The 24,673-nt window shown below is 46.7% G+C and overlaps 1 protein-coding gene across 2 annotated transcripts in view; it reads left to right on the top strand.

Moving 5' to 3' along the window:
- Positions 1 to 6,469: 6,469 nt before the first annotated feature.
- Positions 6,470 to 24,673, top strand: part of NEK6 (NIMA related kinase 6) — a 42,829-nt gene continuing 24,625 nt past the window's right edge. The window contains exons 1-2 of one of the 2 annotated variants that reach the window (XM_063174340.1): positions 6,470 to 6,533; positions 22,362 to 22,483. In XM_063174340.1, coding sequence (XP_063030410.1) covers positions 22,391 to 22,483 — 93 coding nt within the window. In that variant the 5' untranslated portion in view covers positions 6,470 to 6,533; positions 22,362 to 22,390. Of the gene's footprint in view, positions 6,534 to 22,119; positions 22,268 to 22,361; positions 22,484 to 24,673 lie in introns of those variants that run through there. The other variant, XM_063174338.1, reaches the window with a different exon arrangement.

A 24,673-nucleotide genomic window follows, 5' to 3' on the forward strand; every position in this document is an offset into this window, starting at 1 on the left:
ATCATAAGATGGTATTAAATTTAAATGACATTATTTCCACCTCCACCCCAGCTCATTTTGAGCTAAAGTGCAATCTCCATTTGACATCTTGATGAATTAAGTGAAGTTACAAGTCATTAGTTCTGAGACGTACTTTAAGTATTTGCAGCGCAGTAGCTCTTGGAAAGCACAACAGTGGTCAGGAATCCAGTGTGCTCCTACAATGCACAAAGTTTTTGCACAAAGTCCCACAGAATTTATAGTTTAGTTCAAAACTACGAGCAGCAGTAGAAGAGAAAGAAGGTTGGAGGTTGAAATGGTCGTGGGCTGTCCCACAGCACACAGAACACGAAGTTATGATTGCAAAGTTGTTGTGCTGTCAGTCAGCGTGCAGTGACGTGTGGCTGCTCTGCCAGAGGATGGGCCCTGGCTCTGCACCTCGGTGTGGGCATCCCCAGAGCTGTCCACAAGCTACAGGAACACCTGGGACAGGCAAAGAAAAGATGGAAGAAGAGCTGTTGATGTTGTATGATCCCTGTGTGTTCTGCTACCAATAGTGCCTCATTTTTCATTTGCATTCTTTTGTCTCTGTGGATCCATATGATTAGTCTGAAATGTAAAACCACCCACAGCTTTCTCTGGGCAGGAGTCTCCTTTTGTCCTGTTTTTTTTTTTTTTTGTCATAACAACAAGCACAGCTTGGGTCCTGACTCATGAGTAGGACCAAAAATCCTTCAGTTACCAATCTGTCCTGCTGCCATTAAAGTTTATAGCAAAATTCATCCCACTTTCCTTAGCTGTGAAATGATGCAGCTTTGGTGCTATGAATCAATCTTCAGAGCAAAGGAAGAGAACAAGTCACAAAAGAAAAGTATTACCCAGAATAGATTCCTCAGAAACGATTCCCCGTGCAAGGGGCTGGGAGTGGGAAGGTGCATACCTGCAGTGTCTGGCAGGGTCACCCTGCTAACATCTGGCTGTGAAAGCTGGGGAGCTGTGCCAGCTCCTTTGGAATAACGAGGCGAGCTGACAGAGACAGAGCTGTGCATTCCTGCGAAACTCGCCCGGAACACTTGGAAAGGGTCACCAGGAGGAATGTCAGCACAAACAGGGGCAGGGCCTAGGACTGTTAAAGCCAGAGCTGCTCAATCTGGCTTCAATTGCCTTTCTCCTTCTCTTTTCTCTGTTTCTTTCTTCTCTCCTCTTCTCTGCCTGCTCAAGGAGGGGCATTTGAGCCTCACTAATGACCAGGGACACTATATAAACTATATAAACTGTATAAACAGGGATCAACTTAAGGCAGTTCATTAAGAAAACAGGGAGACAGAGCAATAAAGCTTGTATCTTGCTTACACAATAATGAAGTACTTAGAAGGGTTTATCTTCACTATCAGCTTAACATATGGTTTGAGTTCACACCTGGGCCCAGGCTCTGCAGTTACCCTGCTGCTCTGCAGCCTCAGTGAGCCACATTCACACCCTGCCCAGAGAAGTGAGAGGGAGGCACCCGAATGAAGGTGCTCCAGAGCCCAGCAGCAAGGGCAGGGTGAGCTCTAACACCAGGCCTTAGTGGCAGCTCCAGACTCGCACAGCTGGAGCAGAGGGACAGCTCCAGGAACAGAGCTGCAGAAAGGGGAGCGTGCGAGTCAATATTCATCCATATATTCATGATCTGTAGGCTGGGGTGCTGTGATGCTCATTATCTAGGCATGACCTTAAAAACTGCACTTGATTGAGAACACGGCAGCCCATCTGCTTGGCAGCCCGGGCTGCTGGGGGCCTCACCCCAGCACGCTGCTCCCTGCACTGCTTCTCTGCTCTGCTGGCATACAGATTGAGGGCACAGGCTTCATCTCCAAACCTTTTGCTGGGGCTGAGACAAGGCATCCACAACCCTTTCTCTCTCAGGAGCACAGTGAGTGCTACCTGTGTGTGCAGGACACATAGCTTACTCTGTGTCTCAGCTCCAACTCCATACAGCAAACTTCCTCCTCCTCCTCCTTCTCCTCCTCCTCCTCCTCCTCCTCCTCCTCGCCCCAAAATGAGCTGCAACCACAAGACTGGGTGCTTGAAAAACTCCATCTTCCACTTGTCCTTCCACAAAAGCAACAGTAGCAGCTGCCCCATAGCCCCTGTGAGGCAGAGTGGAGCTCATGCTGTAACTGTCTGCAGTTGGGGTGGTGTAGGTACCAGCGAGAGTGTGCAAAGGCTGAGGTGTTCCCTCCACTGGGATGGAGCATCTCTCCCAGCTGTCCTCTCCATGCAGGACAATGAACAAATTCATGAATGAAAATGCGCAATTTCCTGCTCTATGAGAAGAGGACAACAGGCCTCTTCCACTTTTTCTGCACTGCCGCACCCTGGTTTCAACTGACCAGAGAAATGAATGAGAACTGTTTGCTGTCACTTCATCATTTCAAACACACAACCACCAGAAAAGAGGAAGCGATTTTCAGTTTTCTGTCCATGTGAAAAATCCTTCTGCTCCTTCCTCCAGACACCTTCCTGAGCCTGTTTTTGAGCATCCCTTCTTCTTTAAAGGAAAACTTTCTTTCTTCTAAGCAATTAAACTCTATAAAAAAGGCCATTTTCCCCATCATACTTTCCCATCTCCCCTTTCCTGGATGGCAATCACATCCTCCAGATCTCACGCTGAGAAGGATATTCTGCCACTGGTCACATCTGGTTCCCTGATGAGATCTGCAGGCGGCCGGGCTGGAGCGTTCTGAGTCACGTGGTGGCTCTCGGTTCCTTATCTGCCCCAACACCAATGCTTTCTAATCTGCCTTGATTCTGTTTCTCTCCTTTCGGAGCACGCTTATCAGTTTGAGACTAAACTGCTGCACAAATGCTCATGAGATCAATCTACAGATCTTAAATATGGTACAAAAGAGGTGTTTCTGTGAGCAATCTGTTGGAGAGATTTTGTGCTGCCTTTTTGCCTCGTTCCACGCTGGTATGCATTCCTTCAGCATTAATGCTTCCTCTGGGACCCAACCTTATGGAAATCTGAGCCGGAGCGTGCAGGCTGCAGCCGCTCTGTGCAGCTCAGCCTGCGTGGAGGGAGCTGCAGCCCTGCCTGTGCAAGGGGCAATCCACAGCCTGGCTTCTCCAGCTACTGCTGGAAGGCTGGCTCTCCTAAAACTCTACAATTTACATTTGAAGAAGAAGGTTATTTTGGGATTGTCTTTATTTTTGCTTGTTTGTTTGTTTGTTTTTTGTGTTGCTTTTCCTCCCCTGAAAAAGAACTTCCAGCAGTCTGCTCTCTGTGTGCTATTAGGAATGGAAAATAAATAAGTCAATAGGCATATATTAAGTCAGTAAGGCCAGGAATTTATCGATAATGGACTGAGAATGAAGGATACAGTGACAGTTGCATTTAGCTCTCAGGATAAAGTAAATCAATCGAATTGACTATATGTTGATTTAAAATCCTTAAAGATTTGGGTCAAGATCATTGTAATTTTCCCAAAACGGATTTGTGAATCTCCATACCCACAAGTAACACAGGAATGTTCCTGGTTTAATGTTCTCAGCCCCTGATATTACAGTGCTCCCTTGCTGTGCTTGGCTCTGTTGGATCAATTATCATGAAGTGGCCTCACTCCCAGTGGGTCAGTGCTACAACATTGGGCTGTAAATAGTGAGGAGGCCGAGGGTGCTCTACAACCCTGTGAGTATTGGCTATAAATGCATTAGAGGCATAAAAAATGATTTCTTTGTGTTTTAGGTTAAAAAATAAGTTATTTAAATACTTTTATTTAGGTAATTCTCCATTCCTTACAGACTCACAGTAACTACTAAGAATTCCTTTGGACAGTTGAATCAGTGTGATTTTAAGAAGTGCAGATTAAGATGTACATGAACCCATCCTTGAACTGTATAAGATAATTAACTGATTAAATGAAATTATTAGCTGGGATCTGTGAATGATGCAACCCTCATTTAGATGCATGTGTATAAAATATATTTTTTACACTTCGGGAGACTTGATCTGTGGCTGATCCTACAGACCCTGAAACACATAAGTAGTAACGTAAACATCTGAAAGTTCTCACTTCAGGGGTTGTTTGAAAGAGAATTTCACACAGAACTGTAACACAGATATGAACAAAAGTCTATTTCTGTCAAGACTTAATTGAGGAAATTTAATTTTCTTTCTTAACTGAATTGCTGTTGATAATTTAAATTAATTCTGTCTGGTCTGTCTAATTTAGCCATGAAAAACCTGGATCTTGGAGCTGTGCACAAGAATGTAGCAGATTTTAAAAACCAGCTTTACTGAATAGAAAGACGGTAACTTATGGCAGCCTAACAATAGATATTTCTTTGTTGTTTTGATGTAAAGCACTTAAGTTCTTCCACCTCAATCCACTGACATTCTCATTTTAAGAGAAAGAAATGAATTTTTGCAAATGGTACATCAACAGACTTTGGGAAAATTGAGTTTGGAGAAAAAAAATTGAATTAATTTTGTTTCTCTAAGCATTTTCCCATGTTTCAGATTTTGTACTGATAGATTGATGATATGATTTGCTTTAAAACCAGGTGGCCTCTTAGTTTCCATCTGTTGTGTCTATTGCTCTGTCTCTAGTGAGAAGCATTGCAGAGCTGTGCAGGCATCTGCACCCCGGAGAGAAACTCTGTGCCATCAGAAATGCTCCAGGAGAGAGAATCGACTTTCTCTGTCTCTTAAATGTATCAGAAACTCAGGCCCTGGATCTTGTTTATATTCACCCAAACTGATAGTGAATTTCTATAGCTAGGTGTAAGCAGCTTTATAACAAAACCAAAACTGAGTGATGTTTCCAGAAGAAACAGTTAAAATCTTCCCAAACAACCACGGCAGTTTTGGGTCTCTCTGGATGCTGGAGGTGGCACTGCTTTAGCAAGAAGGTTTTCCTAAAATATGAGTTTCTATGGATAAAAGCCATTTGAGCAAAGATCTACCATCATGTTTCAGGTTCTGTAAAACACAGAATTATTTTGAAGTCTGTAAGTGGAGCCTACTGGAAAAAGTGACTTATTTGAACTGAAATGTCTTGGGCAGCAGGTTCCCCACAGCTCTGGTGTAGGTGGAGGTGATGCAATCAGTCGAGAGAGAGGGGACAGAGCAGCAACACGCCACGAGGGCTGCAGGCACTTCCTTGGAACACGGGCAGAGATGCAGAGTGGGGCCTTTCCCGCTGCTCCCGGGAACGCGCGCAGCAAATCCCCGGCGCTGCGGGGCAGGGCGGCTCCGTGTGCCACTGCCTGCTGCGGACAGCTGCAGCGCACCTGGGGGACTGGCAAACGGCGGGGCCGGGGCACGGGCAGCGCGGGGAGAGCTCGGTCCTGTCCCGAAGGACGGGGCTCACCCACCGCGGGCCCGGCCTCAGGCCGGGGGACTGGGCTGACCTTCCCCGTCCTGTCCTGCGGGACTGGCTCCCTGCTCGCTGCTAGGGCGCTTCAACTCGTCTGCCGTACAGGAGCGATCGGAAAGAAGAAAAAGCACTTTAAAGTAGTATTTTCACTAGCAAAGGGCTGCATGGTAATGGTTAGAGTGGCAAAGGTGCTTTTGCTGGCACAGCATGTTTCATTTGTGAGCTGCTCTAGGGCTGCTGTTAGCACTGAGCCGTGCCAGCGCTGGGAGCTTCCAGCCGTACCAGCGAACATCTCCACGGAAGTTTGACAAAGGTGACAGCACTTGACAAAATAGGAGCAATTGCCCTGGTCCCGAGCCCCGCCGCTGCACAGGGACCACTGCTGAGCCTCGCTCGTTTGGTTTGTGTTTATTGCCACGTTCGTGCTCACTTGTGAAAAAAACCTGTTGAATTTGAGGTTCAAATTCAATCTATGCCGAGTACTCATGCCTTAATTTGCAGACTGAGGATTTTCTATCCCAAAAGCTGGATAGATTCTGGAGCCAAACCCGTTCAGGCCGGTTCGTGCAGGAACTCGGCTGCGCCGCACTTGAGGCCCGGGGCTCCGAAACGCCTGGGCCGGACCTGCGATGGGTCCCGCTCCGAGCCGAGCGGCCCCTGCCGCCCTTCCGCAGCCGCGGCGAGAGGGGATGCCGGGCCCGGGGAGCCGGGGCGGGGGGAGCGGCGGGCGGCCCTTGGGTCCCGCGGGGCAGCGCCGTGTGGCCGTGTGGCCGTGGGGCCGTGTGGCCGTGTGGCCGTGGGGCCGTGTGGCCGTGGGGCCGTGTGGCCGTGTGGCCGTGTGGCCGTGGGGCCGTGTGGCCGTGGGGCCGTGTGGCCGTGGGGCCGTGTGGCCGTGTGGCCGTGGGGCCGTGGGGCCGTGGGGCCGTGTGGCCGTGGGGCCGTGGGGCCGGGGCCGCTCCAGGTGCGGGGCCGCAGGTGGCGCCGAGCGCGCACGCGCCGCCCCCCGCGCGCGGCCCCCGCCCGGCCTGCGTGGCAGCGGCGGCGCGCGCGCCCCAGCGGCGGCGCGTGCGCGGGAGCGCGGGGCGGGCGCGCGCGCGGCGAAGTTCCGTGCGGGACGCGGCGCCGCTCGCTCGGTCCTGCGGGGCTCCCGCGCCCCCGCGCCGGCACCGCCGCGCCTCCGCCGCGCCGCAGGTGAGACTCGGGGCCCTGCGCTCCGCCGGGCCGCGCCGCCCCGCGCCGGGGGTGTGTGCCCGCCCGCCGCGGGCCCCGGCCCCGCGCGGCGCCTCCGGGCAGCCCCGGCTGGGCCGCGGCACCGAGCGAGGGGCGGCGGGGGGGATCGAGCGGCGGGGCCGTGCGGGAGCGGGGGGTCCGGGCCGCGGGGCCCGCACGTGCCCGGCCGGGAGCGGGAAGCGGCCGGGAGCGGCACCGGGCGGGTCAGCCCGGCGCCGCCGGACGGGCCGAGCGGCGGCCTTGCGACTCGAGCAAAGTTGAGACCGTGGCACCAACACGAGCGTTTGCGCGCTCCGGCGTCGCTCGGAGGCTTGGGGAGGTTTGGGGGGTTTCCATTTCAGCAGCAGCTCTGCTCCGAGCCCACGCTCCCCGTTCCTGCCCCGCGCCCCTCCGAGCGCCGCTGCCCCCGGGGCCGGGATGTGCTCGGCTGTGCCCTCGGCGGTGCCCGGGGCTGGCGCAGGGAGCCCCGGGCTGTGCGGGCGGCCCCAGACCCTGCCCGGTGCTGCACGCTGGGGTCTCCTGAGAGCCGTCCCGGCCGTTCCCCGCTCCCTCTGCCGCGCTCGCTCCGAAGGTGGGAGCCCGCGGTAACCCCGCTGCCGGAGGAGGATTACCCACGGCATGGGGAGAGCACATGGTGCAGCTGAACTATCAAATACCATCTTTTCTCTCCAAAGTGTGATTTATGCTTGGTTCGAATAACGGTGAATTTCTGAGCCCATCTGTTTGTCTGCCTGTTCGCACACATGGAATAGCTCTGCCCATGGTGATTGCCTATGGCATTATTGCAGGAGAAGTAGTTTGATAGGAAATATTGTAGCAATTAGAAGTCCAGTGATGCAAGTTCCTGACACATTGAGGCTGTCTTGCTGTCAGTTCTGTATCTCCTTTAAAAGTTCATTTTTTTGGTGAATCACTGTAAGCAACCGTTTAACTTCTGCAGCATTTCTACAGCTTTCACATTTGAGACATCTCTTGACATTGAGTCAAACTCTTTCCACTGTTATTTTTTTCCTGTAGACATTCTTTGTGACAGTCATGTTCTGTTAAGCAACAACAGAAAAAAAGAAGGAACTGCTTTTAGATAAGACTGTTGCTGCCTGTTTCCTCTGGCTCTGAGTCTTGGAGACCTAAAAAAATGGGAGCTGTGAGAAACTTTTATTATGATGGAAAAAGAGCATCTTCTGTGGGAAGTGAGATTGTAGATGGAATGTGAGTGACTGCTGTCACCCCAAAGGAGTTGTCAGAGCAGAACCAAACTTTTGCTTTCTTAACACCTGTGATGTATAAAATGTTTCTGCTTGTTTAATTTTCCCCTCCTTCCTCTGGAATTCTGTTTTTTGACAAATAGGTATTTTGTCAGAGAGGATGGATGCATAATTGGAATGTTTTTATATACCTTTTCAAATTCTTCACTGTTCATTTTGTTGGGAGAAAACCAGATAAAGATGAATAACTTGAACCCCAAGCCCATATTGGGAAACAGGTTTTTTTGTAACACTTGCCCTCTATGATCCTGCCTGAAAAAATTTATGTCAGTCTATAACACTGACTTATACATTGAAAATATTGAGCCTACACTGGCTTTTTCTTATTTCTTGCAGTTACCGAGGCTGTACTGGAGAAAATAGAGATTCTGATGCTTCTCATGCAATGTATTTTTGGGCTTTATTCACACCTACCTGTTGGTCTGAGGGGCTCTTGCAATGGCTTGAAAGAGGTTTTTACATATTGAATGAGCTGTTGTTTACTCAGAGTAAAATGAGTATTTTTGTTTGAATGGGGGTAGGAGGCAGAAATGCCGTGTGGTCTTTTCTCCTGCTCTGCCTCTGCTCTCTTGGCTGTAAAATGGGGGTGGTTACCAACAAGTCCCCTTCCTGAACACCTGCAGCTTTCTAGAAGTGTAAAGGATTAATTAGTGGATGTATTTTAGCATCTTTTCTTCCTTTATGTGATGCAAAATATATTTGACCTCAAGGCTATGAAAAATGTATAATAACAACCAACCTGGCAGAACAGACCAACCCGTGTGGCTGCAGCAGCCAACAGCTGGGGCAGGTGGGAGAAATCAAATGTATTCAGTCTGAATTTAAAGCAAGAAGAAAAAGGAACTGTGGCTGGAGGAGCAGAGGAAGGACTTGCAGGAAGATTTCAAAAATGAAATGACGAAAGTGGAAATCTGGGCCTTGTAGGACATTTGCTTTGTCCTAAATGAAAGCTTAGATGGGTCCTTAGGGAAAATGAGTTTAATAGCCTAACTTCTGCTTTAGTGTTCGTCATTCTGACTTGCTTTTCTTAGAGGTTCTTGTTGCAAAGGAGGTTGTTCATGGTGATCTTCAGCAATGAGAACACTAAGTACACGGAACCTCATTTTAGAAGCTGGGCTCACCTTCACCACTGAACAAACCTGTTTCTAATTGCAACTTCCACAGTTTTACTACAGCTCAGCACTTGTATAGACAGACAGTGGTTGTGACGCTTTGTGTGGTTTGAGGACAGAATTATGGTTCTGGAAGTCGTGAATGGCCGTTCTGCCCATGACACACACTCCTGCATTTGCCTTGGAAAGTCACTGAACCAGTCTGTTTTACCTTTTATGGGCAGCTGGTGACTAACCCAGTGTACACCTCCCCAGGTGCTTGACTGGGGTGTTTGTAGGAAATTATGTGATGTGTGTCCTTGTAGCCAGTATAAATACAAGCTGCAGGAAAAAATCTTGTAACATTGAAGGCAAAAACTTCATAGCCATGCAGCTGAAATATAGTTTCTGATGATGACCTTGATACCACTTGTCACTGAAGATGCTGACAATGTAGCAAGAGAATGGTGAGCTGCTCTGCTCCTGGCTGCGGGACAGGCACGGAGGCAGAGGAGGCTCTGTGCCCGTGCCACACTCCATGGACTGGGCAGAGTGGCCTTTCCCAGGACACAATCACGTGGAAGTTAAAGGTTGTCTAAAATGGGCAAAGTGAACACTGTCCTCTTAAAGGCAGAGGCCTTGAAAATAGTTTTTTTCTGTTACCAAACGCTGTTAAGCTGTGTTTATTGTATTCACCCTCTGTAAAGCTTTCAGCACAAGCACACGCCAGTACTCAGGCAGGCCCTGCTGCTCTCCTGGCAGGTCAGGGAGCGCTCTGGGAGATAAGAGCACCTTATCTCCAGCTGATGGGAGCAGTGGGGAGGATTCCGTGTGTCAGCACCAGGCAGTCTCTGTGGGCTCATGTCACTCACTGCTGCTGGCCTGGAGGGTTCCCTGGTGTTCCCAGCTGGCATTCCCCATCCTGTGGGCTGCCTCAGCTCTCTGTGAACTGCTGTAGAACCAAGGAGCCCAAAGGGGCTGGATTAAATCAGAGAGCTCAGGGCCTGGCTCTTTGTGGCTGGGAAGGGCAGGTGGTGCTTTCCCAAGCTGTGTCCTTGCCTTTTCCCCTGGTGGGACTGAGGGATCCAAGCCTGCTTTTGGGGACTGGGATGGGTGCCCTGGGAACAGGCTGGACCCTGGGTCTCTCCACTTGTGAATTCCATGTTTCACTGCAGAGCTGTGTCTCTAAAGTTAAATGGAGGAACATGTAGTACCTAGGAGGTGAAAGAAGAGTTCAAAGTGTTCAAGCTGAGAGGTGATGGTGGCCCAGTCAGTGTTTTTCTTTTTGAAGAAAAAAACCCAGAAGCCAAAACATTTGCATGCAAAATCTGGATTTAGGTCTGACTGGAAAGTCATAGTGCTTTTTGGAATTGCTGCAGTGTGTCTAAATTACATAGAAAATTAAACTGCACAAAGTACTTCTAATTCTTTTCTCCCAGGTTTTGGGGGTGCTGAGGAGGTGTGTGTTTCTAAAGCCAGGCTGGGAGCTGCTGTCTGGAGCTGGCTGCAATGCAGGACGGGTAGAGCTGAGGTTCTGAGTGTGAGACCAAGTGCCAGTGCTAGAGCCTGGCAGTAAAGTTTTGTTTAAAACCAGAAAAGCACAAGGAGTTATTTTTAATAGTGGTTCAAATGCAGAAACCTGTGAAAGTGTCAGATATTTTTACAGGTAGATAAGTATTTTTCTATCTTGACATATTTTTTATATGCACCTTGAATTTAATCAAGATTACTTCAAGTTCCAACCTGTTCTAAGTATTTAAACATCTGGACTCACTGTAAGCGCCATTGCTGTCCAGACATGAGAAGGCTCTTGGATTGTTTTTTAACATTTTAAAATATTTCAGCAAAAAGCTGCATTTTCTATTCTGTTAAAACAGTATATGTAGTTTCCAGTGTTAAATCTTGTGACATGGCTTATAACATGGCATGATACAATAAATTGCAAATAATTGTACAGTGTCAGTACAATTAAAGAAATTAAATTTCTAAATTATTTACTTCAGCGTGGTGCTACTTTAAGCGTCTGCTATCAGAGATTCCAGGCAGTGAACAGCTGTCTGTCGCAGATGGGAGAGGAAAAAAACCCTTAGCTTCTTCCTTCTAAAAAGGTTTCCATATAAACCCTGTAGAAATGTAATACAACCTTTTAGTCAAATTTGAGTTTCCTGTTACACGTTTAAGTGAACCGACAGCAGACTCGGATCTGTTTGAAACCAAGTGGTGTAAGTGAATGCAACCTTGGGAATTTTGTACTCCAAAGCATTCTTGAAACCTCAGAGATGCTTGTTGAGCTGTCAGATGTATTATTTATTGCATCTTTAAAAAAAAAAAAAAGGCCTTGCAGGTAGTTCATGCCTTCCATAGTCTGCTGTGTTTTGGTGAGATCAGGTGGTGCTGTCTGTCCTGTGCTTGCACTGTGTTTCACCCGAGAAAATCAGGTAGTTTAGAGACTGTCAGCAAATCCACATTTTTAGTCAAGTCCAGGTATAAGTAAGTCTGAAAAAAATTTCAGGTTTAAGGTAGAGTGTTTTCTGCTGAGATCTTGAGATGGCAGAAATGGAGTTTTGCACAAAACTGCATGAAGTTTGGGATTATAAATTGGATGTGCTAGTTCATTGTTCTATGAGCTAGTTCACCATGGCAATTATAAACTTATTAAAACAGCTAAAACATGTCAAATCACAAAGTGCAGAAGATGGTAGGATTATTCTTTTTAAATGACAAAGTTGTTGCTGCTGTTGGCATCCAGTGTCTCCTTTATAGTGATTTCCTTGTTGTCTTTCTTGGTTTAACCCCTCTGGACTATTTATAGGCATTTTACAGTTCTTAATCACTTCTTAAAGTTTTTGTGTTTATTTGTTTTGAGTGACTTTGGTCTCCAGTTCTGGACTCCAACCTTTGAATTGTGCTTCACATGATGAATCAAAGTATGTTCCAGTCCATCCCCAGACCTTGGGCACCAGTCTGGACAGATCAATGCAATGTTTAGGAAGGCAATTAATTTTTTTGCTTTATCCAAGTGCTGCCTGGTTTGGGCTGTAGTGTGAGGCAGTTCTCTCTGTGAAGCTGTTGAGCTTTCCCTGTTGGGAGCAGCGGTCCCTGCTCGCCTCAGCTCCCCAAGGCTGCACCTCTGGGTGGGCTCATCCCAGTCCAGGGTGTAAAAGGCTTTTTTCTGAATTCAGCAGATGGATGGATAGATTATTTGTATAACATCAGTTGGAAATGGTGTTGAAATGCTGATTTCCCAAGCGTGGAGATGCTGCTTCCCTCTTGGAAGTGAGCCCTCTTAGCAGGCAGGGGCTGCTCCTGATGTGCTGTTGGTGGTGGCAGGAGGACATATGGGGGTGTATGAACTCAAACCATCCCAAACCAGCCAAGCTGGAGGAGCCAAGGGTGACAAACTTGAGTGTGGCAGTGCTGGAGAAAAGGGCAGAGATTCCCCTCAGAGCAGGGTGATAACATTTGGCACTGCACAGCACCTTCCAAAACGAGTGGCTGTCAGAGTGTTCCCTCCAGCCAGGGCAGCACTGCCGGCAGACCTGAGGGACCTTCCAGGGGAGCTTTCAGTGTCTTGTTTCAGTGCATCCTCCCACCTTTCAGCCCAAACACCCTTCCCTGTTTGATGTGGTGGGACTCTGGGACTGGTTGTGCTGTCCCTTTGGGGGAGGCTGTTGCCATCGTGCTCCTCCACGCAGTGTCTCCAGATGAATCACGGTCTCCTCAGCACGTGGGTGGGATTGCAGGGCCAGAAACCGCTCTGATAAGGGCTGTGACCCGGTCCCAGCTCAGCCTGCTGACAGAGCAGGTGTTGCTCCACACCCTGGGGAGGATTTGCAGAGCTCAGTGACAGATCCTGTTCTCCAGTTACTTTTGTCGTTGGGTCTTTGGGAAGCCCTCTTGCTGTGAGGTGGGAAGTATCCACCAGCCTGTTAAAAACTCATGGTTTTTGGAGTGCATGGAGTTTTAAGTCCCTGCTGAGAGGAAAAGCAGATGCTGGGTGGTTGGGACTGCTGCCTCTGAGGGCTGGGGGTGGCACAGCCCGAGCTCTTTCATCCCTGCTTGGTGGTGCTCACTTCCCACACCACCACTGTCTCCTGCCTCAAGTGGTCCATGATAATGTAAGTTCCGATTTTTCTTCTTTCCTTAGAGCCAACTGTCCCCTTTGACTTGGGAGAGTGACTTTTTTTCTTAACTTGGTGATTTTTAAACTGTGGAGTCGGAGGGGAAAGTCCCTGCAGAGGGTGCAGTAGTTGGGGAATGCCCACCTACAGCACAGATGACAGCTTCAAAGTACATTCGATACGATCCCTTCAGGAATTTCAGTGTCTTGTTGCTGCCATCCTGTAAAGGCATGAGTTTTCTCCTTGTTGGAACAGTGTTTCCTGTTTCCTTTCCTCTGAATGTGAAGCCTTTCTTGGAGGGTTTGTGGTGGGCTCTGCTTCTTGAGGCAAATCTCTGTCATTGCAGTGAGGAGAGGGGGAGAAAAGCTGTAGGTATTTTAAGTTTCTTTCCCCAAGAGCAGGGTTTCAGGGTACACAGATACTAAACATGAACACAAAAATTCCTTCCTCTTTCATGGAGATTCTGATTAATTCTTTGTGCTGCTGGTGTTTCATTAGCTCTTCTATCAGAGTTGTAAAAAAAATTAGAGCCTCAGAAATATTAAATTGTAACAAACCCCCCCTAGAAACAATTAAAAGGTTTTAAAAAACATGACTGTATTTTAAGGAACCAAGTAAGTCACAACCATGTGTCTGTGTGCCACCCTGTGATCAGCTGGGAAACCCAAGGAGTGACTCTCAGCTGTCAGTGTATTAAGAAGCAGTGCTGCCTTTTGTGGAGTCTGTATATACTGAACTCAGGGCCATGGAGTAAATATTCTTGCTGTGTGTTCATAATCATTCTACTTAGAGTAAGCGCTTCTTGGGTGGGTATTACAAACCTGTTAATCTTTATGGTATTTATAGGGTAATTTTTAACTCTCTTGAGCTCTTTACTTCCTTGTGGGTCAATCACTCAATTTATAACATTGTGTCAGATGTAAGAACTTTACCATCCAAGAGTAAACAGTGTTGGGGATGGTACTCTACCTGTGTTTGCACTTAGTTCTTTGTGTATTAAGGTATGCAATAACTTATTCTGTGACTGACTTACTGGGATTTCTTTTAGTTCCCGTGGTTTGTGCTTTGAAGTGACTGTAATGTCTTATTTTAACTTTTCTGCTTCATCACTAATGCAGGAAGAGGGACTGTTCTGCTTTTGCACTTGCCTTGCCACGTGGCTTCCAACTTCCCTGGTCAGGCATAGCTGCACCTGGATTTTGCTGGACTTGAAAAATTTCTTTTGATGAGTTGTAGTGTGTTATTCACAGGTATTAATAAGGTGTCAGCATTGGGGAGATTAGGAAAGAAATGCAGGCTGGGCAGGACTCTTGTTTCCATGAGTAAGCTCATGGTTTTTAATAATCTGATACTACTGAGTTTATGCTTCAACACTGAAGCTTATTAGACCAATAGAAAATGGTTGCAGAGGGCAGAATATAGTGGGAAATGTGATTTGTCTCTTATACAGAGCTTGCACATTTAGTTATAATTTTCTTGAAAGGTTAATTCCCAGCTTCTCTTCAGAACATTCTGTGCAGGCCTTTCTGTAGGGAAAAAAAATTGGACCCAATTTAAATAGACAAGTCTTGTGAATCCTGAAAGAATTTGGGCATTTAGCCCAGGAAAGGGAGAGTTCTCTGCAAGAACTTCATTAACCCTGTCTGTCATCAAAATAAGTAATAAAAGTAGCTCTGCAGACATTGTAAAGAACAGATCTTCTTTGTTTTACCCTGTGGCCTTGGTCTGCAAGGTACTGGTGAATGAATCTTGTTCTTTAGGGACAGCTGTGCCCGTGTGGGACGGGAGATGGAGATGTGCTGCATGCAGGGATACAGAAGCGGGGAGATGAACCAAAGAGCTGCATTTGTTTTTGGAAAACTTGTGCCATCAGTTGCAGGTACTCAGGAATGTGCAGGGAAGCTGACTTTTATTTAGTAGCAATATTGATAATGCAGTCTCACTCACTCACTTTTCCGCCCCGGTTATGCTGGGGTGGAAAACCCACAGATGCTATTTCTAGCATAGCTATTTTTGTAAGTAGAGAAATGTTAAATATTTTTACGTGGAGAAGAGTTTCTGCTTCCGTTTGGCTGTTGCTTGCAGGATCCAGATGCTGTGAAGCACTTCCTGCAATGCCAACATCTGGCTGCCTGCGCATTTTGGGTAGAGTTTTATGAGGTGGCTTTGAAGTTGCTTTTGGATTTGAATCACATGAATCTTTGGATTGGCTGGGCTGCACAATTCTCAGCATCATTTCCTTTTCCTTCTGATTATGGGAAATGTAAATACTTCAAGCTGTTGTTCTGATGTTTTGAAGCTGGGGGAACATATATCTCTATTTTCCTCCATTCCTTTTCCCTGGATTAAAGATATAATTTGAGTCTTTAATAGCCAACAGCATGGCTGTAGAGAGAAGCTGCATGAGCAGAGTTGGTTCCAGCAGGTTTAGTGGATTTTGAGCCCATCTGACATGGACTTGCTCTTGTACTTTGATCTACCTTTCTCAAACATTTCAGAAATTTCTGCAGTATTTCAGAAATATTTTTGTGAGGTTTGCTTAACACTTCTTGAGTGCTTGGAAGTGTTCTAATTAAAAGATATTTGTAAGTGCTAAGTGGTGGTGTTTCCAATCATATATGTACATAAAGATTTATAGAAAACTTTGTTAAACTTTCTGAGGACGGGCTGGGCTGAATGGATGCCACGTTCAGGGTTTGCCCCTTTAGCAGCAGAGCTGATTCAAATTTTTTTTTTAACTTTGGATCTTGGTTCTGGTTTTGTCTTACTGGCTTAAGATGGTCTGTTCACTTGTGCTCCTGTGTGGGATGGGTGGTCACTAAAGGTGTCTGACAGGATCCAGCTGTGGAAGCAGTTTGCATTCTTTGCTGTGTCTTATAGAAACTTGTTTTAGGGGGTGGTTTGGGTTGAGGGGTTTCACCATAGCCTCAGAACAGTCCATCTGCCCAAGTGCTTGAGTTTTGACTCTTCTCCTTGACAAGGGTTCTGTGGGTGCAGCAGGAGAGCGGAGCTGTGTTTCAGTGTCATTGTCACCTGGCTGGGGGCTCAGAGAGATGTTCCCTCCTGTGCCAGGAGCCAGCCTGGAACGGGGGTGGTGCTGCTGGTACAGACAGTGTGTGTTCCACGGGATGGGACTCATTTCAGTTAGCATTTAATGATGCGAAAACGTCTGGCAGTTTGTGTGAACATTTACGTTATGAATATATTTCCAGCCTATATTTAATCTTCCCTTCATCAGAAATGAATGAATTCCAAGAAGGATAACAGAAGTGTTCTTAAATAATTTGGCTTCGTGTTTGAAAGCTTTATTGCATTATAAATTAAAACGTGAGCATGTTGTCACATGCTTGGTAAGCAGTACAGTAAAATTCCAGGTAGATTTGGTATGTGTTTATTTTTGACATGTGTGTCATTACCAGCAGTGGCCTGAGAGATCTGGCTCTAATGGTTCAAAGGTGATAAAAATGAATACAGTGAATTTTCTGGAGGGCTCAGAATTCCAACTGCAAGAATATAAATTAAAGTTGGCTTGTTACTTTACTGAAACACACCTAAGTGAAAACTGCTAGGGGAAGAATGCAACCTGCTGTTGCTGTACCATGGTCACAGTATCACCTCTCTTCAGAGGAAGTATTGTCCCTTTAAATGCTGCTGATTGCTATCCATCCTGACTTTTGGATGTGAATATGTATTTGATGTTTACATCCTACACAAACATCACACATAAATATTTACATGTAGTGTTTACTAAGAAATTGAGTGCAGTGGAAGAAGGGGTGGGAATAGTCCAGTTAAGCTGGTGAGAAGGAACATTTACCTTAAAATATGAATCACCAAGTGCTCTTGGCACTGATCCTGGAGCTGTTTAATAGGAGCCCTGTGAAACCATCCCTTGGAATGGATGGATCTGCAGAGCATCTGAAATGTGTCCAGAAGACTTAGACAATTATGGTTTTTGGTTCAGGACCAAGTTCTAGGGAGCTGGTACTACAACACAGGAAAAAACTGACCAAACAAACCCAACCCGTAACTCTGCTAAAACTTTTAAAACTTAAAACTAAAATTAGAAGTCAGCTGCCTGCCTACCTGGTGAGAGATGGGCACTTGAAATGTTCTCTCAAAAGTGTTGTATTAGCTCAAGTGGCATCCTCAAACACAGTGATCAAGCCAAGCACACTCTGCCCAACCTCGCTATTTTCCAGCCACTGTACTAGATTTTCCCCCAAACCAGAAGACAGAGTATTTGAAGTTATAATGTTGCTTGCTTAGAATGGGAATACAGACCTGAGCTGGGTGTAGGTAGTGATTTGAAACAGAGTGGGATGTTTCATGCAGTTAATTATTGGCAGGAAGCATTTGTTTTATTGACATCCACAGAGAGATGACTCTGCGTAGCTTTAAATAGTTGACTTAATGTCATTTTGCTTCTAGGTATGGAACAGTGAATTATGGTGTCTGTCACAGCATTTGTTTAATGAGTATCAGTTGTTGACAGGGTATGAAAAAGCTCCAGGGCTTTTCAGCCATTTCACGAAAACATTCTCAGTTAGGGGATTTGGGGTCTTTGAGGAGCCCATCCCTTACTGGCTGTTGAAAATCTGGTTTGCACAAAGTCTTAGCAGAAACCCATCTGCATCTGCTCTCAGGGTAAATCCAACCCTCTGAAATGTGAGGTGTGACTAAACCACCATCTTCTCTTCAGTGGTCAGTTTGTTACAAGGACCCTCATCCTTCCCAGGGGGTTACAGATTGCAGGTAACTCACACTGTAATGTTTGTGTGTGTGACTCTAGAGATGCAGTTTCATCATGATGCTAGGCCTGAAATTCAGAAGCTGTTTCTGGGTGATTTACTGGACTCTGTTTAACAGTTTTTGCTTGAACTCCCTCAGTGCAGCCAGAGCTGTTGGTGAGAGGGCTCCAGTCCCTCTCACAGGGCAGGGTGGCCGTGCATGACCACCAGCCTCCACAGGCAGCTCTTGCTGGGCACTTTTTTACTGAATCACATTCTCTAACTGTGCTCTTGCAGTGTTCTCTCCTCAAGCGTTTCAGTGCCATTCCTCGTCTTGTTTCGTTTAACATTCATATTCATTTTTTTTTTCAGTGTTGGCAGGTGTGTATTTCACATTTACATGAGGGGTTTTTGGATGTTAGACTGCTATTTGCTTATGGTAATTTCCAGTCATCATAAGGTGACTGTTGAGAGAGATGAGCAGAGAGGAAAAAAATTGTCAGGCATTTACAGTAAATACTCTCTGCTTTTGGAAACGCTGTCAGAAGTTTAATTGTTAGGTTCAAGTAAGTTTGTCATGTGCCAGACAGAATCAGTCTGCTGTAATGAACGGGTTACGCACTTCACCGGCAAAAAGGGAGAGTGAGAAACCAAGGGATGCTCAGGATTTCCTGTCACCTTGCACTGCAGAAGGAACAGGGTAGGCTTTTTAACCTAGCCTGTAATTAGGTTTTGCATGGAAGCATATATTACTGTGCTCGCTTTGCCAAAGCTCTTCAGTATGATGGATGAGATTTAAAGGTTGATCTGACTAAATTGCAATGAGAATACTAACGACAAAGATATTTCTGTTGTGAACTATTCCTACCAGGCATCATAGCTGTGGCAGAAATGGTGTAAAGTAATGGACAATAAAAGTCACTCGAAAATAATACTTTCCTAGGATTGGGCTGCCTTCCCCAGAGCACCTACCCTGAACCACAGCGATAATGTAATCATAAGGCCAGATCATCATTTAAATATATAGGTAATCTCATAGAGTATCCTGGCAGATTTATTTTATGAGCAAGGAAGAGGAAGAATATTATTGGGCAGTAGAGAGGAAGAAAGTGGTGCTGATGTGGTTGTGTTTATTCTGTAAAACAGTTTGCATTGCTGCAGCCTTTGGGGAGCCTGCAGTGAGCAGCACAGTGGCTCCAGGAGGAGTGGCAGCCTGGCTGCCATGGCAGTGCATCCCTGTGGGTGTCACAGCCTGGCTGCCATGGCAGTGCATCCCTGTGGGTATCCCAGCCTGGCTGCCATGGCAGTGCATCCCTGTGGGTATCAGAGCCTGGCTCCCAGGGCAGCACATCCCTGTGGGTGTCACAGCCTGGCTGCCATGGCAGTGCATCCCTGTGGGTATCCCAGCCTGGCTGCCATGGCAGTGGAAACCCAGGGATGGCACTCCCGTCCCTGTGGGTATCACAGCTGCCTGGGGGCCTGGTGGGTGTGCCCTGCTGCATTTCAGTCTCACACTCCCCATGTGTGGTAAAAGATGGACATTTGTGCATTAGGTTAAGTCGTGTACTTGACTGGTTTTAATCAGCTTGTGGATTTCTGGAACCATATATGACTTGCTGTTTGTTTCTGTTTGTTTTACGCAAGGTGCCCAAACAGACCTGCTTGGCTTCCCCACAGGTCCCTGTGTAGGAGGAGAAGAGAGGCATACAGTGACTGAGGGGGAAGCAGATTTGTGTGTGTGACATACCTGTGCTTTAACTCTCAGTTCTGTGTGTGTATCTGTGTGTGTCTGTGGTGGGCAGCAGCAGGGCTGAGCACAGGGCACACAGAGCAGCTGCTGTGTCTTGCAGGAAGGTGAAAAGTGCTGGTACAGAAAGCAGTTGTAACGCTGAGCACAAGCTGCTGCTTTGCTGCCTGCTCAAGAGGTGCACGGTCCTGTCATGTTGATTATACATCTGGGAGCAAATAATTTGGCCTGCAGTTGAGTTGGAGGCATCCTGAGACACATGGTGATACCCGATCAGACTGGGCACAGCTGCTTCACCAGGAGCACCCGGGGCACCGGGGCGGCTGGGACCGAGTGCCAGGATGCTGATGAGGTTCTGCTCCTTAATGAGTGTCTTGTAACTAATGATCCTGGCCTTTGCTACCAAGTGCCCTGGGCTGTTCTGCCCTGAGAATCCCACCTGTCAGGTACCTGCAAGGTATCAGGGGTTTGATGGTATGCAGAGAGGAATTGCAGCTGGGGATGTGACAGGGGAGCTGACTGCACAAGAGAGTTTTTGTTTTCCCTGTATTCGGAAAAACCCCAGGTTACCTGTGAGTGCTGCTGCATGGAGCAATAACTGTACAGAGTAAGGTGACAGTAGTGTGGGAGAAGGAGCTGTTCATCCCATGTGGGTTGTGGCCATCTTTCCTGTGATGTTAATGATGATCCTGTTCTTTTATTCACTTTCTGGAAAGCCATGTGATGCTTCACACAATTTAAAGATGCTTTGGTTTACATTCATAGTCAAGACTCAGTGTTAAAATGTGTGATACTGCAGAACTCTGTAGGAAATTTGGAAGCGGGAATAAAAGGGAAAGTGCAGAGCTAAGACAGTGCCAAGTAAAAATGGGCCAGTGTTCAGAGTGTGCCTTGTACCTTTGCTGCTGCAGTGCAGTGCCTGTGTGTTGTTGGCAGCTATTTGAAGATCCTCTGTGCAGCCCCTTCCCGGGGATTCCCCTTCCCTGTCCCTGTGCAGTGCCAAAGCCTGGAATAGCCAAGCTGACAGCCTGGGCAGGACACGCTGTCCCGAGGTGTCAGCGGGCTCCGTGCTGTCATGTGAGCTCTGCTGGATCTCTTTTCAAAGCTGCTATTTTGTTCTTACTCCTTCCTCTGCTCCCAGCTGCAGCACTTCAAACGAGCAGTGCCCGAGTGCAGTCCTGCCCTGGCCCGTCCCTGCTCGTGGGCTCTCCTGGGCTGTGAGTCCCTGCCCTGGTGCTGCCTCACAGCAAAGATTGCTCCTCGAGTTTCCTCAGAGTCCCTGGGGACTGCCCAGACTGGGCTGTGGTCAGGGCGTTCGGGTTCCCATGTCCAGAGATAAATCAGTAAATGCCTCCCCTGTTTTTGAGTGTTAGTCCTTCAGAAGGCAGGACACAGTGGATGCCCAGTTTGATCAGTGTCAGGCTGCAGACACTTCAGTGGCACTGCCTGGATGTGTCTGTGCTGGGAATGTGCCCTGTCCAGGTTCCTGTGTTGGAACCAGGCTTTGCTCTGTGTGTGTGGGCTTGGAAGAGCGAGAACATGTGGCTCTCCCTTCAAGTAAACCTTTCTCCAGATCTTGAATAATAAAATAATTAAGATAGTTCCAGCAGTATAACATAAGGTAGGAATTTCATAGGGCACTTTAGTGTCAGTATTGAGACAGTTTTATCTAGGTATCTTCACCTGGTTACTAATAAACCTACAGATGCTTGAGACTGAAAAGATCTTAAAATCAAATTTCTTCATACTAGCAGTGATTCTCCTTCCCCCACTGGAGTTCATGGTACTGACTTTGAAAAACAGTTTTTATTGAGAGCAATCCGTGTGTTTACCTGTGTAATGTAGCAGGAGCTGCAGCTGTTTTGTCAGAGTGAAGGTTCGTTTGCTTGAGACATGAGAAGTGCCTCTCTCTGCTTTCCCCCTGTGTTATGGTAGCTGGTGTTGGGAAAGATCTGCCAGAGCTAAGGGTTTATTTCACAGACAACTTTTAAAAGAATTGAGCACTACTTGCTGCAGAAATTCTTCATCATATTTTCTCCCCCACTCCCACAAATATTTAAAATACCTTTGTATTTTAAACTAAGACTTAGTCATTGACCAAGTGCCAGGCATGCACTATTAATACACTAATGAGGTCAGGTTGTGTTCTTTCACTGAGTGAATACTTGCCAAAACTCTTGAAATAAGTTTCTGCAAATGCTTGTGTTGGCCACTAAATCTTCCCTTTTCTCCATTAGACTTCAGTCAGTGCCAAGGACAGGAAAGATGCAACTGGGAATGGCAGGGTGTGGGTAAGGGATGGCCAAAATCTGTGAATGGCCTTTTCTGGGTGTATTTATTGTGCGTGTTCTCTAAGTGCTGTGACTGTGTTTTGGGGCCTGACTTTGCTCGGGGCCAGAGCCTGGCCCCAGAGCTGGTGTGGAGCAGGGAGTGCTGTGATCCAGTCCTGCTTCCCTGAGCAGCTGACAGAATTAGCAGAGTTTGTCCCCGAGTCAGGCTTGAACACAAATGGTTCAAGTAGGGGTTTTATTTCCCAGAAGGGCTGGAAAATCTGGGTAGATTCATTCTTTCTCTGCAGGCAGGGGAGGTGTCCCACAGCTGCCCCATCACTGTTGCCCACGGTGTTCCTGAAGTGTGTGCACAGCCCTGTCCCTGAGGATCAGTTAAGCTGGGATCACAGTGTGGCTCCAGCACTGGAATGCCTCAGCTGCCTCTTGGGCAGCTCTTTACAGCTTCTGCAGGTTCTGGTACCATTTTTGAAGGGGATCAGACTCTCATTTCCCATTGCTGTGTTGGGCTGGTCTGAAACCTCTCCCCTTTCTTTTGCCTCAGCAGAGCCGAGAGGCAGAGTTTGGTATGATACCATGGAAGGGCAGCACAACCATCCTCATCATCTAGGGGACCAGAACAACCCTCTGTGCAAGCTGCCAGGGCAGGAATTCCAGCATGATCCTCAGGTAAGTGCGGGTGTCTCTGATCCCTCTCCCTCTGTCTTTTCTTATCTTCGTTCCATAAAGGTCTCCTGATTTCTTAGCATTTAGCTGCTTTTGTGCCCCTCCTTTTGCTTTTAGTGCAGTTGTAGCAGTTTTAGGGAGTATCCAGTTTGGGATTCTACCAGACAGACAGTTTCCTGAACCCACTTTTTGATTATAATAAAAGAAAGAGGAAATAGTTTGAATTTTACTTAAAGCTAGTGTTTTTAAATCATCTTATGAAAACATACTGAGTTGGCTTTCTCATGTCTTTGACTCTTTGAAGAAAAGGCCAAAGTAAAATAGATTATTGTGTAAGTGAATAAATGTATTTTATCTCTTTTTATAGTAAGTGCCAGAGAAGTAATTACCAGATAAAAGAAAAAGCTCATTCTCCATGGAGCTGTAGGCTCCCTGCGAGTCTCTGGAACTCATCCTGCAATGTGTTTTGTCCACACTATAATGAAGTTTCACTGTAGCAGCTCCTCTCTCTTCCTGCCTTTCTGCAGAAGGGAGCTAAAACCAGGATTAACCCACAGTCTGTGTAATCATGAAACTTGGATTTTGTGAATTCTGGCTGCTTGACTTTTCAGCCTGTTTTCTGTTGATCAGAGCAATTCAGTTTTGCCCCTGTGTTGTATTAAGGAATGAACCAAAAGCAGCATGGAAAGCTGTCAGAAAGAAGAGAATTGCAGCAGTGGTGGGATGTGACCATGGGGAGAGCTGGTGAGCCTTTGTTGTTCCCACTGCAGAGGTGAGCAGGGTCCCTGAGCAGAGCAGGGCTGAGCAGGGTCCCCAAGCAGGGGTGAGCAGGGTCCCCAAGCTGGAGATCAATCCCACTTTCCTTGGGAAAGCTCTGCCAGTGCCCAGCACAGCCTCTGCTGAAGGGGAGTTCTGTGCACACACTGAATGCACTGCTGGGAAAGTACCATGGTGTGGAGCAAAGCCCCCTCTCCTAATGTAGCAATTTGTCATATTAAGTCATTTAATAATAATTGAATCCCCTTGATTAATCTCCTAGAATTAGCCAGTTGCATTTTGAGCAATTAGGGTTAATTACTGCCTCATTTGGCAGGATAGTGCCCCTGTAATTATTTCATGAACAAGATTAGGAAGTGTTCCTGTGCAGCAGATACATTCATGGCATCTTGGAGCACATGTTAGAATTTGTAATGACATAGTTAAGTGTAATTAGTAGCTAATAATCTGTGTTCTGCTGTGATGCTGATGCTGAGTGGGCTCATTTTGCTGTATGGTCATTGTTCAGTGAAACCTCCCCTCAACTCTGGTAATACCCAAGTCCTGTTAATGGAGGGCTCTAGTAAACTGTTCTGAGAACGGTCTAATTTGGAATTAGAATTGCAGGAAGACTGCCTTTGGTTTTGCTGTCAAAATAACATAAAAAGACTTGAATAACAAAAATATACAGTCTACCAAGGAACTGGAAAAATGCATATAGAAAAGGCAGTGTTTAGAAGCCTTCCATTGGTGGCATGATAGGGTTGCTGATGACATATTTCTGTTTTTCCATTTTTCAGGAATATATTTATACACATTTTTTCAAATCTCTGATACTTTTTACCCAGAGAATCTGAACTTAGATCCTTTCTTTCTTTTGAAAAATCTGAGTAATGCAGACATGCTCTGTAATGGCTTGTGGGGGGGAGGTTTGGGAAGATAAAATTAACCAAACAGGTCTTATGAGAAATGTCCTTTATGGCAGAGATAAAAACTTAAGCAGGAAAAAACCAGAACATGAGTTCTTAGAGCCTTGGATGAGGAGGGAGCTTTGTATGGAACAGCCTTCTCTTCCTTGCAGCCCCTTCATTACAAACTACTGTGCCAGCCCCCAAAAGTCCCGAGCAGCAACTCCTCTCCCAGAAGCTTCTCTTATAATTATGCTGCTTCCTAAAGCTGCTTTTTTTGTCAGTTCTGACAGAGGTGTTGTTTCTGCTTTATAGCTCATCAGTACAGAATATGAGTCAGGCTTTTCTGTCTTTAACTGCTGTAGTTTAGCTAATAAGATGAAACCTTTGAGTATTGCTGGATACTTAGAAGTTATCTGTAATAAAAACATTTTTTTAAAATGTCCAATAAAATGACAGTTTTGGCTTTTGGCTCTCATACCTGCCCAGAAATACCCCAAGGAAGTTCATTAGCAAGAGGGAGAACATT

Source organism: Melospiza melodia, chromosome 22, assembly GCF_035770615.1.
Source record: "Melospiza melodia melodia isolate bMelMel2 chromosome 22, bMelMel2.pri, whole genome shotgun sequence".
Classification (NCBI taxonomy): Eukaryota; Metazoa; Chordata; class Aves; order Passeriformes; family Passerellidae; genus Melospiza; species Melospiza melodia.